Source organism: Colletes latitarsis, unplaced genomic scaffold (assembly GCF_051014445.1).
Source record: "Colletes latitarsis isolate SP2378_abdomen unplaced genomic scaffold, iyColLati1 scaffold0002, whole genome shotgun sequence".
NCBI classification, from domain to species: Eukaryota; Metazoa; Arthropoda; class Insecta; order Hymenoptera; family Colletidae; genus Colletes; species Colletes latitarsis.
The window spans coordinates 40,000,001-40,015,590 of NW_027488365.1; the positions used below are offsets into that span (position 1 = coordinate 40,000,001).

At 56.8% G+C, this 15,590-nt stretch overlaps 1 protein-coding gene across 1 annotated transcript in view; it reads left to right on the forward strand.

Annotated features, from left to right (window-relative positions):
* Nucleotides 1-5,130: 5,130 nt before the first annotated feature.
* The window catches only part of LOC143350576 (uncharacterized), a 75,432-nt gene continuing 64,972 nt past the window's right edge, over nt 5,131-15,590 (forward strand). Inside the window, exon 1 of the mRNA XM_076782653.1 lies at nt 5,131-5,823. Coding sequence (XP_076638768.1) covers nt 5,131-5,823 — 693 coding nt within the window. The remainder of the gene's footprint in view (nt 5,824-15,590) is intronic.

Genomic DNA, 15,590 nt, shown 5'->3' on the forward strand with positions numbered 1-15,590 from the left:
TCCCCCCGGGGGATGGGCGCGAAAGCGCGGGCACGGGGAGGATACCGGAAGAATGCTTCGAGCGATTCCCGGTATCCTCCCAAAGCGTGCCGAAGGGTCACCGTGGGGTTTTTAGTGGGTAGGTCCCGCGCCTGTCGTTGTACGGGCGCGGGGAGTCCCACACACCCCTCCCACCTCTCCCCAAGGAGGTGGGAGGGAGTCTTTCGAAGATTTTCCCCACGACAAAAAAAAAAAAAAAAAAAAAAAAAGGGCCAGTAGAGCCTCGCACCTCCACCGCCGCACCCCACTTATTTGCCACCGCCGGGGCACGCGGTGGTAGTGGCGGGAGGATTGGAGGGAGTGCTGCGCCATTCCTACACGCCCCTGCCCTCCTCCTCCCCCGTCTCTCCCCCTCCAACAGGAGCCGCAGGCGGGCGTTCCGTCCTCTCGGCTCCTGCGCCGCCTCCCTCATCTTTTGCGCAGCCCCTCTCAGGGCCTCTGCGCCGCCACTCTTCTGCCCTTTAAAGGACCAGGATGCGGCCACATTCTCCACCAGCCTCAGAGACTAGGATATCCTCTCGGAAATCTCCTCGGTTACCACGTCCCTGAGGCAACTCACCATTACCACCGGGCTCATTGCCTTACCCACTCCGGAGACGGTCTGCCCCGTCCGCTTTCTCTTGGAGCCTATGTGGCTCCTGGCGGAGGAGAAGGATGAGACTGTCGCAGTCTCGTCGTCCTCCTCAGCCCTCCACGAAGCCGGGCCAGGCGCCGAGTGAGGCGCCAGCGCCGTCACCCTAGCCCCAACACAGTCTTCGACCTCCCTCTCCGCAATAACCCGCCCCAACCCCGTTTTTTTATGAAAATCCATTTAGTTCCAATGCGTAGGTCGGAAAAAAGGTCCACCGGGGCAGAGCCGCCTTACCCGGGCAAGCCTAATACTCCGGGGGTTCGGCAGGTGCCCCCTGAGGTGGTCGCTTGGGATTGGGCCTTCTCGCCCAACCATGCATCCCATCGCCGCGCACCATAGCTTAGGATTCGAGGGCGATTTTATAGAGTCGCCATACTCGCGGCCCGGGCGGCTAAGCCAAGGCCCCCGTTCCACCTGTCGTCACGTACCATTCACAAAACCAAAGAAGGAATTGTGGATGGGTCGCTGTGACGACTAACAGGAGGCTTACGGTATGACGATTGCCGGACACAGCCCCAGAGGGTTGCATGCTAGCTTGTTGTTTTCTTCCTAGCTTACTGCTTTCTTACTAGCCAGCTGCTTGCTTACTAGCTTACTGCTAGCTTACTAGCTTACTGGATGCTTACTAACTTACTGCTTGCTTACTAGCATACTGCTACCTTACTAGCTCCCTGCTCGCTTTCGAGCTCAATGCTTGCTTACCAGCTTACTGCCTGCTTACTAGCTTACTGCTAGCTTGCTCGCTTACTGCTTTCTTACTAGCCTGCTGCTCGCTTACTAGCTTACTGCTTGCTTACTAGCTTACAGCTTGCTTAATAGCTTACTGCTTTGTTAATAACTTACTGTTTTGTTACTAGTTCACTGCTTGCTTACTAGCTTACCGGCTGCTTAATAGCTTACTGCTACAATAATCGCTTAGTGCTTGCTTGCTAGCTTGCTGCTTGCTTACTAGTTTACTGCTTGCGCAATATGTAACTGATTTCTTACTAGCCTGCTGCATGCTTTCTAGCATTCTGCTTGCTGACTGGCCTACTGCTTCCAGACTAACTAATTGTTTTCTTGCTAGCTTGCTGCTCGCTTGCTAGCTGACTGCTTGCTTACTAGCTTACGGCTTGCTTAATAGCTTACTGCATTGTTACTAACATACTGTTCTGTTACTAGCTCACTGCTTGCTTTCTAGATTACTGGCTGCATAACCGCTTACTGCTAGCATAATCGCCAAGTGCTTGCTTACTAGCTTGCTGCTTGCTTTCGAGCTCACTGATGGCTTACCAGCATACTGTTTTCTTACTAGCTAATTGCTTTCTTACGAGCTATCTGCTTGCTTACTAGCTTACTTGTGGCTTACTAGCTTACAGCTCGCATACCAGCTTGTTGCTTGCTTTCTAGGTTACTGCTTGCTTACGAGCTCACTGCTCGCTTACTAGATCACTGCTTGCATATTAGCTTACTGCTTCCTTAGAAGCTAATTGCTTTCATACCAGCTTACTGCTTGCTTACTAGCTTACTGGTTGCTTACTAGCTTACTGCTGGCTTACTGGCATACTGCTTTCTTTCTAGCTAATTGCTTTCTTACTAGCTAACTGCTTTCTTACTAGCCTGCTGGTTGCTTACTAGCTTTGTTTAAGTATCGCGTGAGTTCGAGACGTAGAATCTCGGCCGCGATGCCTGTATCTGTATTGAATTCGCGTAATTCTAGATGGTTGTGCTGACGTGGAAATTTTCCATCGTTCAGATTAGTATACCGGGGTTATTGACGTGATTTTTCAAGCTAGCTTCACTGAAATTCTCGAGTTTTGGAACAAATTCTAGGAATTGTGTTGTTAGCGCTGAGAAAGAGAGAGAAAAGAGATCTATCGGAGAAAGATCGATAGACGAAACGCGGCAGCGCCGCGCCGTGGCCACGCGGCTGGTACCAGCCCGGGCCTAGCAATGCGAGACGTAGCTACCCGGTTCTGCGCTTGCGCGACGGAGCCGGCCGATCGTCACGGTTTATTCTTGAGCCGTCGGCGGTCGAGAGCGGACTCTGTGACGGTCGCGTTCCCATTTACCTACGAGCTTCGAGGAAGATGAGTCGATCTCGCTCCTCGTAATAGAATCAGTTTGCGGACAAACAATTTATTGGAAAATCTCGTCATTGCGACTGGAGATTTTGCCAAGAAAAAGGACCATCTGCCTGACGTTGCAGCGATCGCAAGGCACGCCGAGTGTGAAGCGATCGTAGACGCGGGATTGTGATTGAACGTTGCAGGTCGTGGATGCGACTGCGACGTTGGAGATTCGGTGTGGATCGCCTTGAGTCTTCTTCCAATTATCCGGTTAGAGCTACTGGAAGGCTGATACCGACATACTGGTATCACCTAGTGGTAGTTCACCGTTCGTAGAAGTCATACGAAACCCACTGGAACCACCCGTCCTGTGTACCACTGAGAGTACACCGACCGGTGGGGTGGAAAGTTTCAACGAACAGATTAGAGCTATACGGCGTAGGGGCAACCGGAAGATAGATATTCAGGAAGGATATCACTTCGTGGTGCTCTCCGTGCATCGGGCGTCGGAGAACCCGCTCCAATATACCGTCGTGAGGGGGCAATAAGTAGAGCCTAAGCGTACGACGGAGCAAAGAGTTTGAAGAGTCACCCACTACCAGCTGTGAGTCGACCACAGTGGGCTGTGAATGTAGGGTGATTGGAATTGCAGGGGATTGAGTCCTGAACCGGTGAGCCGCAAGCCAGGTCCTCGGAACATAGGAGCCTCCGTCGAGGTAGCCACGGCTGGCTGCCGTGCGTGCCATTGGTGAAGGAATCGCCGGCTTGGCAACCACGTGTGCATACCGCAGGTTGCTCCTGAGGAGCAGCCGTCGAGGAAGCCGAACCAGGACAAGACGTCCTCTTGCGTAGGTGGTGTAGAAACGCCACCCGCACGGGGAGCGTGCTCGCGGGATATAGCCTCTTGGAGCCTTACAACCTCCATTTGGTTTCCCGTCCGTGGCATTGCGAAGAGAACCCGGTAGAACGGAGAGAAGCACGTCTACCCGGTTGTGCGCGTCGGTGAGATCGTAGGGAACGAATCTCATTTACCAGAAAGAGAAGAATATACAGTCCACCAGTTAGAGCGCTAGATAGCCAGCCGGCTCTCCCCTCCAAACACACCAGACTGTCGCTGGAGCGCGAGAAACAGCTGACGAGTGCGCGATTGTTGACTTGTCCGCAAAAGTATTTATTAGGCGGGTTCTTTTGTTGCAGAAAGCCTCCGCAGTAGAACAAATAAGTAGAACGAAAAGAATAGGAGACGTCTGGCCAAAGCAGAGCCACCGTCCAAGATTTTTGTTTTCTGTTTTTCGTTTATTTTTACATTTTTTACTTGAATTTTCATTTATATTTTTGTAAAATAAATCTTCATTGAAAAATTTATAACAACTTCTTTCCCTGCCTGTTTCCCCATCCGGACCCACGTTAAAGACCCTTAGTACTTTAACAAGCTTACTGCTGGCTTACTAGCTTTCTCCACGCTTACTAGCGCACAGCTCGCTTACTTGCTCACTGCTTGCTTACTAGCTAACTGCTTGCTTACTAGCAAGCTGCTTTCTTACTAGCCTCCTGCCTGCATACTAGCTAACTGGATGCTTAGTAGCATTCTGCTCCCATACAAGGTCCCTGCTCGCATACTAGCTTACTGCTTGATTACTAGCTTGCTGCTTGCTTTCTAGCTTACTCCTTGCTTACTAGGCTACTGCTTTGTTACTAGCCCACTGCTTGCCTACTCGCTTACTGCTTGCTTACTAGCTTACAGCCAGCTTTCTACCTCACTACTTGCTTAGTAGCTCACTGCATGCATACTAGCCTGCTGCTTGCTTTCTAGCTTACAGTTTGCTTACTAGCACACTGCTTGCGTACTATCTTACTGCTAGCTTACTCGTTTACTGCTTGCTTACTAGCTAACAGCTTGCTTACTAGCTGTTTAGAATAAGGTATAAGAATTAGGATAAGATGTAGAAATACGTTTATTGTACCGTCTTCGTGTTTAGATTAAGGTGCGAGCGGTTTGGATTGCGTGAGCGAGAGGGAATGAGTGTTGTGAGAGCGCGTCATGTGTGCCGACGGTTGGCGCGACCGTCACCGATCTATGGACGAGATTTGAAAGATCAACGGTTTGTCGTGCGCGATCCTGTAACGGCAGAACGATCCAAGCTGTCGATTCGATTGTAAGTGATATCGAGAGCGGACCTTCGTCGCCCTGGTGCATTCTCCTAGGGAGTTGCCCTTGAAACTGTTATCGGACACGTGCCCACCGCGTCCCAGTTACGCTTGCCGCAGTGTGAACGTTGTGCAATCTTACAATAAATTTGCGACTGTGTGAATTACTGCGCCATTCTTCGCGTCTCTGTTCGTCGTCCGCGCCTCTTTTCGTCTGGGCATTAACAAAGTGGTCCTTCGAGCCGGATCTGAGGACGACGCATAATGGAGACCGCACGAGCTGCAACATCAGCGCCGCTGACCAATCAGACCGTGGAAGCCCACCTACACCAGCTGCAGGTCATCGCCCACCCCATCATCCGGATGGAGGTTAACTACCGGAAGGAAGGGCAGGCTAAGTTCTCCGCAGCTTCCGCCGAGGGACGGCTCAAGAGACTGGACGGCGAGTGGATGCGCTTCGAGAAGCTGTACTTGGAGTTTCTGCAGTTAGTCCCCGCTCACGCTAAGTCTATCATGCCGTACTTTACCGAGGAAACCTTCGAAAAGGTGCAGGAGAACTATTGGGCATCGTGCGACTTTTTCGCCGACGTTGCAGCGAAATGCACTGCAACCAGCGCCGCGCAACCGAGTCCCACTCCCGCGCCCACAGGCGACTCCATCTCCGTCGCGAAACTCGCGCGGATCCCGCTGCCCAAAGTCGCTGTGTCGTACGCCGAATGGCACAGTTTCCGCGATCTGTTCAAATCGGTCGTGTTAGACAATAAGTCCCTAACGAACGTGAAACGGTTACACTATTTAAAATCGTCCGCCGAAGGTCATGCCGCGAACCTGATCGCGCATTTCTCGATAACCGACGCGAATTTTGAACCGGCTTGGATGACGCTAGCAGACCGGTACAATAACAAGCGCGTGATAGTATCAACATTATTAAGCAATTTCATCTCGCTGCCGGTTATTGTTAGCGAGTCCGGTGACGAATTATCTCGTCTTCGCGACACGACGAAGCAGTCGATCGCCATCCCCTCAGGGGCTGCCAGCCTTTCAGCTGCAGTACGGGCTTAACGAACCCGGGGTACCCGAGTCATACACACACCGTAAGCCTCCTGTTGGTCGTCACAACGACCCATTCACAATTCCCTATTGGTTTTGTCAATGGTACGTGACGGCAGGAGGAACGGGGGTCTTGGCTTAACCGCCTGGGCCACGAGTATGGCGACTCTATAAAATCGCCCTCCAATCCTAAGCTATGGTGCGCGGCGATGGGATGCATGGTTGGGGGAGAAGGCCCAATCCCAAGCGACCACCTCCGGGGAACCTGCCGAACCCCCGGAGTATTAGGCTTACCCGGGTAAGGCGGCTCTGCCCGGGTGGACCTTTATTTCCGACCATCTCGTGGGACTATTATGGACACAGAAAATAAAATGGGGATGGGGCGGGTTTTGTCGGTTGGGGAGGACGGAGACGGGGTTGGGGTTAGGGTGGCGGCGCTCGCGCCCCACTCAGCGCCAGGTCCGGCTTCGTGGAGGGTGGAGGAGGACGACGAGACGGCGTCGGTCTCGTCCTTCTCCTCCAGCACGAGCCACATAGGCTCTAAGAGGAAGAGGACGGGGCAGGCCGTCGTCGAGGTGGGCGGGGCGATGAGCCCGTCGGTGAGGCTGAGTTGCCTCAGGGACGAGGTGACCGAGGAGATATCGGTGAAGATCTCCTCGTCCCTGAGGCGGGTGGAGAAAGTCGCCGCTGCCTGCGCCTTTAAGGGGCAGAAAAGCGGTGGCGCGGAGGCCCTGAAGGCCGCGGCGGAGGAAATGAGGGAGGCGGCGCGGGAGCTCAGAGGGCGGAACGCCCGTCTGCAGCTCCTGTTGGAGGAGGAGCGACAGGGGAGGAGGAGGGCAGAGGCGCTGTGGAACAGCGCGGCCCTCCCTCCCATCCTCCCTCCTCCTCCACCGCCGCGTCCCTCGGCGGAGGTAAATAAGCGGAGTGCGGCGGCAGTGGTGCGGGGCACCGCGGGCCCCTCCACCCGCACTCCGCCCGTGAAGAAGTCCCCGTCCTCCTCAGAAGACGATCTTCTGAGGAGGATTGGGGACATGATTGATGGCAAGCTGGCCGCCTTCCGGGAGGAGCTCCTCGCCGGAAGAGCGGTCAGCAGGAAGGCGGTGCCTCCCCGACCTGTTCCGGTACAGTCGGGGAAGGCAAAGAAGGGCGGAGTGAAGGCTCCGGCCAGCGTTGCGGCACCAGGGCCCCGGGTCGCGACCCCCAAGGGGGGTGGTGTACCCGTGGCCGCGGTGGTCGCGTCCTCCACAGCACCCTCCCAAGGGGGGGGGGTGGCGTGGAGTGAGGTGGTGGGGCGGAAGGCGAAGCGGGCGGCGAGGAAGGCCTCGCAACCGCAGCCTCCGCCTCCGCCGCCGGCGGCCAAGATAAAGGCCGCGAAGGTCGGGAAGGCACGACCTGGTCGTCCCCCAAAAACGGCAGCGGTGACGCTGACCGTTGCGCAGGGGGGCGACCTGACCCTCGCGGAGGCGATGCGGCTCGCCAGGGAGAATATCTCCCTGGAAGAGCTGGGCATCGCCTCCGTGAGGGCGAAGAGGGCCGTGACCGGGGGTCTCTTGCTGGAGATCCCCGGTGCAGAAGGCGGCGCGAAGGCGGATCGTCTCGCCCAGAGGCTCCGGGAGCAGTTGGGCGAGCGAGGTGTCCGGGTCGCCCGGCCCACGAAGCGCACGGAGATGCGCGTTTGTGGGCTGCACGACTCGGTCAGCGCACAGGATGTGTCCCGTGCCCTTGCGAGGGCGGGGGACTGTCCTGTGGAGGACCTGCGGATCGGAGAGATCCGCAGGTCGCCCTCCGGCCTCGGGTCGGTGTGGGCCCGGTGCCCCCTCTCCGCCGCCCGTAAGGTGGCGGAATCCGGGAGGGTGTTGGTGGGGTGGGTTTCGGCGCGAATGGAAATCCTCGCGCCGCGCCCGCTCCAGTGTCACCGCTGCCTCGAATTGGGGCACGTGAGGCAGTGGTGCACCTCGCCGGTGGACCGCAGCGGTCAGTGTTACCGCTGCGGTGCCAAAGAGCACCGTGCGAGCCATTGCTCGGCGGCCCCCCACTGCCCGCTGTGTGCGGACATGGGGAGGCCAGCCGATCACAGGGTGGGGAGCAAGAAGTGCTCCCCCCCCTCCCGGAAGGAGAGGAAGAGGCGGGCTGCACCGGCTCCGATGTCGAGGGCGGTGGCATCGTCCTCCATGGAGGTGGACGGTGCTACGGGGACGGACGGCCGGGAGGAGGCTGGCGCGGCCATTAATTAATGCCGCCCCGCCTCCTCCTCCAGGCCAACCTCAACCACTGCCGCGCGGCAGAGGACTTGATGTCCCAAGTCCTCGCGGAGTGGGGGGTTGGCCTGGCGGTCGCCGCCGAGCCGTACCGCGTCCCTGATCACCCTCATTGGGTGCGCGACGCGGACGGCTTGGGGGCGACGGTATGGGGAGGGGGCGACGGGTCCCCACCGTTCTCCTTGTTGGAGCGCGGTCGGGGATTCGTCGCCGTGGACTGGGGGGGGAGTCGCTGTGGTGGGGTGCTACATATCGCCCCGTAGCGGTCACGCTGCGTTCGAGCTGTACTTGGCCGAGGTCGCGGCATGCGTGCAGCGCTACGCGGCCCGGCCGGTGCTGGTCCTGGGGGATTTTAATGCCAAGTCGGTGGCTTGGGGATCCCCCAGGACCTCCGTTCGCGGCGGGATCCTGGGCGATTGGGCGGCGGGGCTCGACCTCCGGGTATTGAACCGGGGGTCGGAGCACACATGCGTGCGGCGATATGGGGGGTCCATCGTGGATGTTGGATTCGCGACCCCCAACGCCGTGCGCATGGTGTCGGGTTGGCACGTGGTCGCGGGGGCAGAGACACTCTCCGATCACCGGTACATCCGGATGGAGGTCTCTGCCGCCGCGAGTGCATCCCGACACGGCCGCCTGCGTGGCACCCCACCACGCCGCTGGGCGCTTCGGCGCCTGGACAAGGACGCCCTGATGGCAGCTGCCCTCGCTGCAACTTGGCCGCAGGGAGCGGCCGAGTTGCCGAGCATAGAGGAGGAGGTCGCCCGGCTCGGAGCATTGGTCGCGGGTATTTGCGACGCGGCGATGCCTCGGGTCGGGCGGGCTTCTCCTCGCCGGGCGGTGTACTGGTGGTCGGACGCGATCGCGGAGTTGCGAGTCGCGACTGTCCGCGCCCGACGCCAGTACACCCGCGCGCGCCGTCGTCAACGTACAGGCGACGGCGTGGCGCGAGCGAGGGCAGCTGATGACCTGTATGGAGCATACCGCGTGGCGCGGGTTGCTCTGCAGGTCGCCATCAAACGGGCCAAGACCCAGGCATGGAAGGAGCTCCTCCAAACCCTTGATGACGATCCATGGGGGCGCCCATATAAGGTGGTGCTGAATAAGCTCCGCCCGTGGGCGCCACCCGTCACCGAGGGTCTTGACCCCCGGCTGCTGGAGGACGTGGTCAATACACTCTTCCCAATTGGGGAGAGGGGACCGCGTCCTCCGGCGGCGGCGGCTGTCCCAGTGGAGTGGACGGCCGAGCTGGGGGTCACGCAGGAGGAGCTGGCAGCGGCCATCAGACGGCTCGGGGTTCGTAACACGGCCCCGGGACCGGATGGTGTGCCCGGCCGGGTTTGGGTCTTGACCCAGGGCGTCCTTGGGGCCGACCTCAGGCGGTTGTTCGACCGCTGCCTGAGGGACGGGCGATTCCCCCCCAGTTGGAAGGTGGCGAGGATGGTCCTCCTCCGGAAGGAGGGTCGGCCCGCGGAGTCTCCCTCCGCATACCGGCCCATTTGTCTCCTCGGCGAGGTGGGCAAGCTCTTCGAGCGTGTGATTGCTGCCCGCCTCGTCGAGCACCTGTCGCGGGGTGATCCCGGTCTGGCCGACTGCCAGTTCGGTTTCCGGGGGGGCCGATCGACTATCGACGCGATAGGTCGTGTGAGGGCCCTCTCGGAGGCGGCCGTCTCCCGGGGAGGGGTGGCATTGGCAATATCCTTGGATATTGCCAATGCCTTTAACACCCTCCCCTGGGAAGGGATAAGGAGGGGGCTCGAATATCATCGAGTCCCCCCTTGTCTCAGGGCGGTCGTCGGGGATTATCTCCGCGGCAGGTGGATCGAGTATCCGAGCCGGGATGGTGATATGCGGAGGGAGGTGTACTGCGGTGTTCCGCAGGGATCGGTCCTTGGGCCACTCCTGTGGAACATCGCGTACGACTCGGTGTTGCGGGCCGGCCTCCCCGACGGCGTCAGCACGGTGTGTTATGCGGATGACACACTGGTGCTGGCCGTCGGGGCGCACTGGGGGAGGGCCATGTGTCGCGCGGAGGAGGGGTCGCAACGCGTCGTCGACCGGATCAGGGGGATGGGGATGACGGTGGCGGTCCATAAGACCGAGGTGATTGCGTTTCATTCACCTCGGCAGGATCCGCCACCCCCTCTGATTCGGGTGGGTGGGGCTGACATCGAGGTGAAGCCCCAGGTCAGGTATCTAGGGCTGATCCTCGATAGCCACTGGCGTTTCGAGAAGCATTTCCGCTGCCTGGTCCCCCGGTTGGAAAGGATGGTTGCGGCTCTGGGCCGGATCCTGCCCAACCTGGGGGGCCCGGCGGGCCGAGTTCGTCGCCTCTATGTGGCAATGGTCCAGTCGGTGGCCCTATACGGGGCCCCCGTCTGGGCGGACGACCTGGCTGCCTCCCGGCGCAGCGTGACTATGCTGCGTCGGGTGCAGAGGCGCATGGCGCTCAGGGTCGTCCGCGGGTATCGGACCATGTCACATGAGGCGGCGACGGTTCTAGCGGGGATGCCGCCCATGGACCTGCTCGCGCGGTCGCACGCGGCGATGTACCGGCACCGCGTCGACCGTCGCGCGGGGGTGGGGGCGGTCCCGGGCGGGCAGGAACCTGCTTGGGGCGATTTGAAGCGCCAGGCCCGGCAGTCCGTGTTGCTCGCGTGGCAGGAGCGGCTGGCTCTGCCAACCGCGGGGCACCGGACTGTCGGGGCTGTTCGGCCACTCCTGAAGGAGTGGCTGGACAGAGGCCATGGCAGCCTCACCTACCGGCTGGCACAGGTATTTTCCGGGCATGGCAGCTTCGGAAGATACCTGTGCCGGATAGGGAAGGAGCCGACGGCGCGTTGTTGCCACTGCGACGCTGAGCAGGACACGGCGGATCATACCCTGGAGGTATGCCCCGCGTGGGAGGGGGAGCGCCGTGTCCTGGTCGGCGTCGTCGGGCGGGATGTCTCGCTGCCGGGCGTGGTGCGCGCCATGCTCGGCAGCGAGGAGAAGTGGAGGGCCGTGGCCTCCTTCTGCGAGAACGTAATGTTGCAGAAGGAGGCCGCGGGGAGGGAGCGCGAGCTTCAGCGGCGCGCTGAAGCTCGCGCTCGTGCGGTGGCCCGAGGTCGTCGCCCGGTCGCGAGGCGTCGCGGGCGGCCGCCTCGGCGTGGCGGATGACCTAGGCTGGGAGGGGGGTCCTGAGGGGACCCTCCTCCCGCCAGGCGGCGCCGGGTCGGACCGGTTGGGGGTAGGAGTGCCTCCCCCTACCGGTCCGTCGCAAGGGGAGGCACCCTCGGCGGTCTGGTGCGGCCATGAACGCCCGGCCGCCGAGGGGTGGAAACGGGGTCGCGGGCGGTTGCGAGTTGGGGCTCGCAGCCGGCCCTAAACGCGGCCCCGGGACGTATAGCGGCGGGATGGAGTGGCCCCGTCCCGCCGCTATGAGGCAGTGTGTCTACTGGGGGGACCGATTGTCCCCCCGGGGGATGGGCGCGAAAGCGCGGACACGGGGAGGATACCGGAAGAATGCTTCGAGCGATTCCCGGTATCCTCCCAAAGCGTGCCGAAGGGTCACCGTGGGGTTTTTAGTGGGTAGGTCCCGCGCCTGTCGTTGTACGGGCGCGGGGAATCCCACACACCCCTCCCACCTCTCCCCAAGGAGGTGGGAGGGAGTCTTTCGAAGATTTTCCCCACGACAAAAAAAAAAAAAAAAAAAAAAAAAAAGAAAAAAAAGTAGTTAGCCAGTAAGCAACCAGTAAGCTAGTAAGCAAGCAGTAAGTTCGTAACAAAGCAGTATCCTAGTAAGCAAGCAGCAGGCTAGTAGAAAAGTAGTTAGTTTGTAAGCAAGAAGCAGGCTAGTAAGAAAGCTGTAAGTTAGTAAGGTAGCAGTAAGCTGGTAACAGAGCAGTAAGTTAGTAACGAACCAGTACTCTATTAAGCAAGCAGTAAGCTAGTAAGCAAGCAGTAAGCTTGTAAGCAAGCAGTACGCTAGTAAGCATGCAGTGAGATAGTAAGCACGCAGTGGGCTAGCAAGCAAGCAGTACACTAGTAAGCATGCAGTGAGATAGTAAGCAAGCAGTGGGCTAGTAAGAGAGTAGTAAGCTAGTAAGCATGCGGTAAGCTACCAAGCAAGCCGTGAGCTAGTAAGCGAGGAGGAAGCTAGTAAGGAAGCGGTATGCTGGTAAGCAAACAGTATGCTGGTAGGAATGCAGTTAGCTAGTAAGCAACTAGTATGCTAGTAAGCAAGCAGTGAGCCAGTAAGCGAGCTGGAATGTAGTAAGGAAGCAGTATGCTAGTAAACAGCAAGTGAGCTTGTTGGAAACAATTAAGCTGGTAAGCAAGCAGCATGCAAGTAAGCAAGCCGTGAGCTAGTAAGCGAGGAGGAAGATAGAAAGCAAGCAGGATGCTAGTAAGCAAGCAGAGAGCTTGTAAGCAAGCAGTGAGCTAGTAAGCGAGGAGGAAGCTTGCGATGAAGCAGTAAGTTAGTAACAATGCTGCAAGCTAGTTAGCAAGCAGGAAGCTTGCAAGGAAGCATTCGGCTAGTAAGAAAGCAGTAGGTTAGTAAGAAAACAGTAAGTTGGTAAGCAAGCATTGAGCTAGTGAGGAAGCATTTAGTTAGTAATGAAGCAGCAAGCTAGTACGCAAGCAGTAAGCAGGTAAGCATTGAGTAAGCTAGTAAGCAAGCAGTAAGTTAGTATACTAGCAGTAAGCTTGTGAGCAAGCAGCAAGCCAGTGAGCATGCAGTGTGCTAGAAAGTAAGCAGCAGGCTAGTAAGAAAGCTGTAAGCTATTAACAAAGCAGTAAGTTAGTAAGAAAAAGGACAGCCGGTAAGCAAGCAGAAATCTGGAAAGCACGCAGCACGCTAGTAAACAAGCAGTAAGTTAGAAAGCAAGCAGCAGGCTAGTAAGGAAGCTGTAAGCTAATAACAATGCAGTCAGTTAATAAGAAAGCCGTATGCTTGTAAGCAAGCAGGAACCTAGAAGCAAGCAGCATGTTTCTAAGCAAGCAGCAAGCAAGTAAGCAAGCAGTATGCCAGTAAGCAAGCAGTAAGCTAGTACGCAAGCAGTAAGCTTGTAAGCAAGCAGTAAGCTAGTATGAAAGCAGCTGGCTAGTAAGCATGCAGCTGGCTAGTAAGACAGCAGTAAGTTACGAAGAAAGCAGGAATGTAGTTTGAAAGCAGTTAGGAAGTAAGCAAGCAGTAAGCTAGTAAGCAAGCAGTAGGCTAGTAAGCAAGCAGTAAGACTGTGGGCAATCAGTGAGCAAGTAAGAAAGCTGTGATCTAGTAAGCAACCAGTGAGCTAGTAAGTGTGGAGGAAGCCAGTATGCAAGCAGTGAGCGAGAAAGCCAACAGCAAGCTGGCAAGCAAACAGTAAGCTAGCAAGCATCCAGTAAGCTAGGAAGCAAGCAGTAAGCTGGTATGAAAGCAATTAGCTTGTGAGCAAGCAGTAAGATAGTATGCATGCAGTGAGCTAGAAAGGAAGCAGTATGCTAGTACGCAAACAGTAAGCTAGAATGCTAGCAGCAAGCTAGTAAGCATGCAGTAAGCTAGTAAGTAACTAGTAAGCTAGTAAGCTAGCAGTTAGTTAGTAAGCAAGCAGTAAGCTAGTCTGCATGCAGACCACTAGTAAGCAAGATGTAAGCTTGTAAGCAAGCAGCAGGCTAGTCAGATAGCAGTTAGCTAATAAGGAAGCTGTGTGCTTGTAAGAAAGAGTAAGCTAGAAAGCATGCAGCAAGCTATTAAGCAAGCAGTAATCTAGAAAGCAAGAAGCAGGCTTGTAAGCAAGTAGTAAGGGAGTAAGCTAGCACTAAGATAGTAAGCTAGCTGTAAGATTGTAAGAAAGCAGCAGGTTAGCAAGCTACCAGTATGATAGTAAGCACCACGCACCCGTTTGGTTGTCCAGGCGGCAGGGGAGGTGAACCCCTACGTGGCGCGTCCCCAGGTGGCGGATAGGGGTAGCAGCTGGTATGGGCTGCGGGTATGGGGTCACCAACCTGAGGAGGCTGATGACCGCATCCTCGCATGTGATCCCGGAGGTTAGGGAGAAAGCTCCCGCGGACCAAACACCGGTATGAATGTTTTGCGTGTATGAATGTGTGTGTGAGTGGCCCGGGACATGGGATATTTGCCGCGGGTGTTACCTAAGGCTGTTGGTAGGCCCGTTGGCTGCGGATGAGTCCAGCGGCCAACGTGGCCACCCAGTCGGCGGCTTAGTCCTATGTCACGGGGCCGTGGGCGCTGGTGACCAGGCGCCTCCGGTTAAGTGGGAATGCGGTGGGAGGAGTGCCTCCCACCGGGAGGGGCCTGAAAAGGCACAGCGCGGCGGGGGAATCTGTGATGACTCACTAGAGTTCCCGGTCCCTCGCCAGGCGTCTGAGGATGGTCACCGTGGGGTTTTAGTCGGTAAGAGTCCGACACTACCCGCCGGCCCGCCCTTCGGGTGGGCCCGCGGGTGTCCATGAGGATTTCCCACGTACAAAAAAAAAAAAAAAAGAATGAGAGTAAGCAAGCAGGAAGCTAGCAAGGAAACAGTATGCTAGAAAGCAAGCAGCGGGCTAGTAAGCAAGAAGTAAGCGTGAAAGCTAGCAGTAATCTAGTAAGCAAGCAGTGACCTAGTAAGCAAGCAGCAAGCTAGTAAGCGAACAGCATGCTAGTAAGCAAGCAGTAAGCTAGCAAGTGAGCAGTGAGCTAGTAAGCGAGGCGGAAGCCAGTAAGGAAGCAGTTTGGTAGCAAGCAAGCTGTAAGATGGCTACCAAGCAGTGTGCTAGTGAGCGAGCAGGGAGCTAGTAAGGAAGCATTGTGCTAGTAAGCAAGCAGAAGGCTAGTAAGAAAGCAGTTAGCTATTAAGCAAGCAGTAAGCTAGTAAGCAAGCAGTGAGCTAGTAAGCGAGCAGGGAGCTAGTATGCGAGGAGGAAGCTAGAAAGCAAGCAGTTTGATAGCAAGCAAGCTGTAAGCGACTATGCTAGGAGTAAGCAAGTAAGACAGCAGTGAGCTAGTAAGCGAGGCGGAAGCTAGCAAGATAGCAGTAGGCTATTGTGCAAGCAGCAAGCCAGTAAGCATGGAGTAAGCCAGTAAGCGTGCAGTGAGCTGGTAAGCGAGGAGGAAGTTAGTAAGGAAGCAATGAGCTAGTAAGCGAGCAGGATGCTAGTAAGGAAGCAGTGATCTAGTAAGGAAGCAAAAATATCGTAACAAAGCGACAAGATACTAAGCAAGCAGTAAGCAGGTAAGCAAGTAGTGCGCTGGTGAGCAAGCAGTAAGCTAGTAACAAGGCAGTATGTTAGTGACAATGCAATAAGCTACTAAGCAGGCTATAAGCTAGAAAGCAAGAAGCGAGTTAGTAAGAAAGCAGTGAACTAGTATGCGAGCTGGGAACTAGAAAGGAAGCATTAAGCAAGCAAGCAACCAGTGAGCTTGTAAGCAAGCAGCAGGCTAGTGAGAGG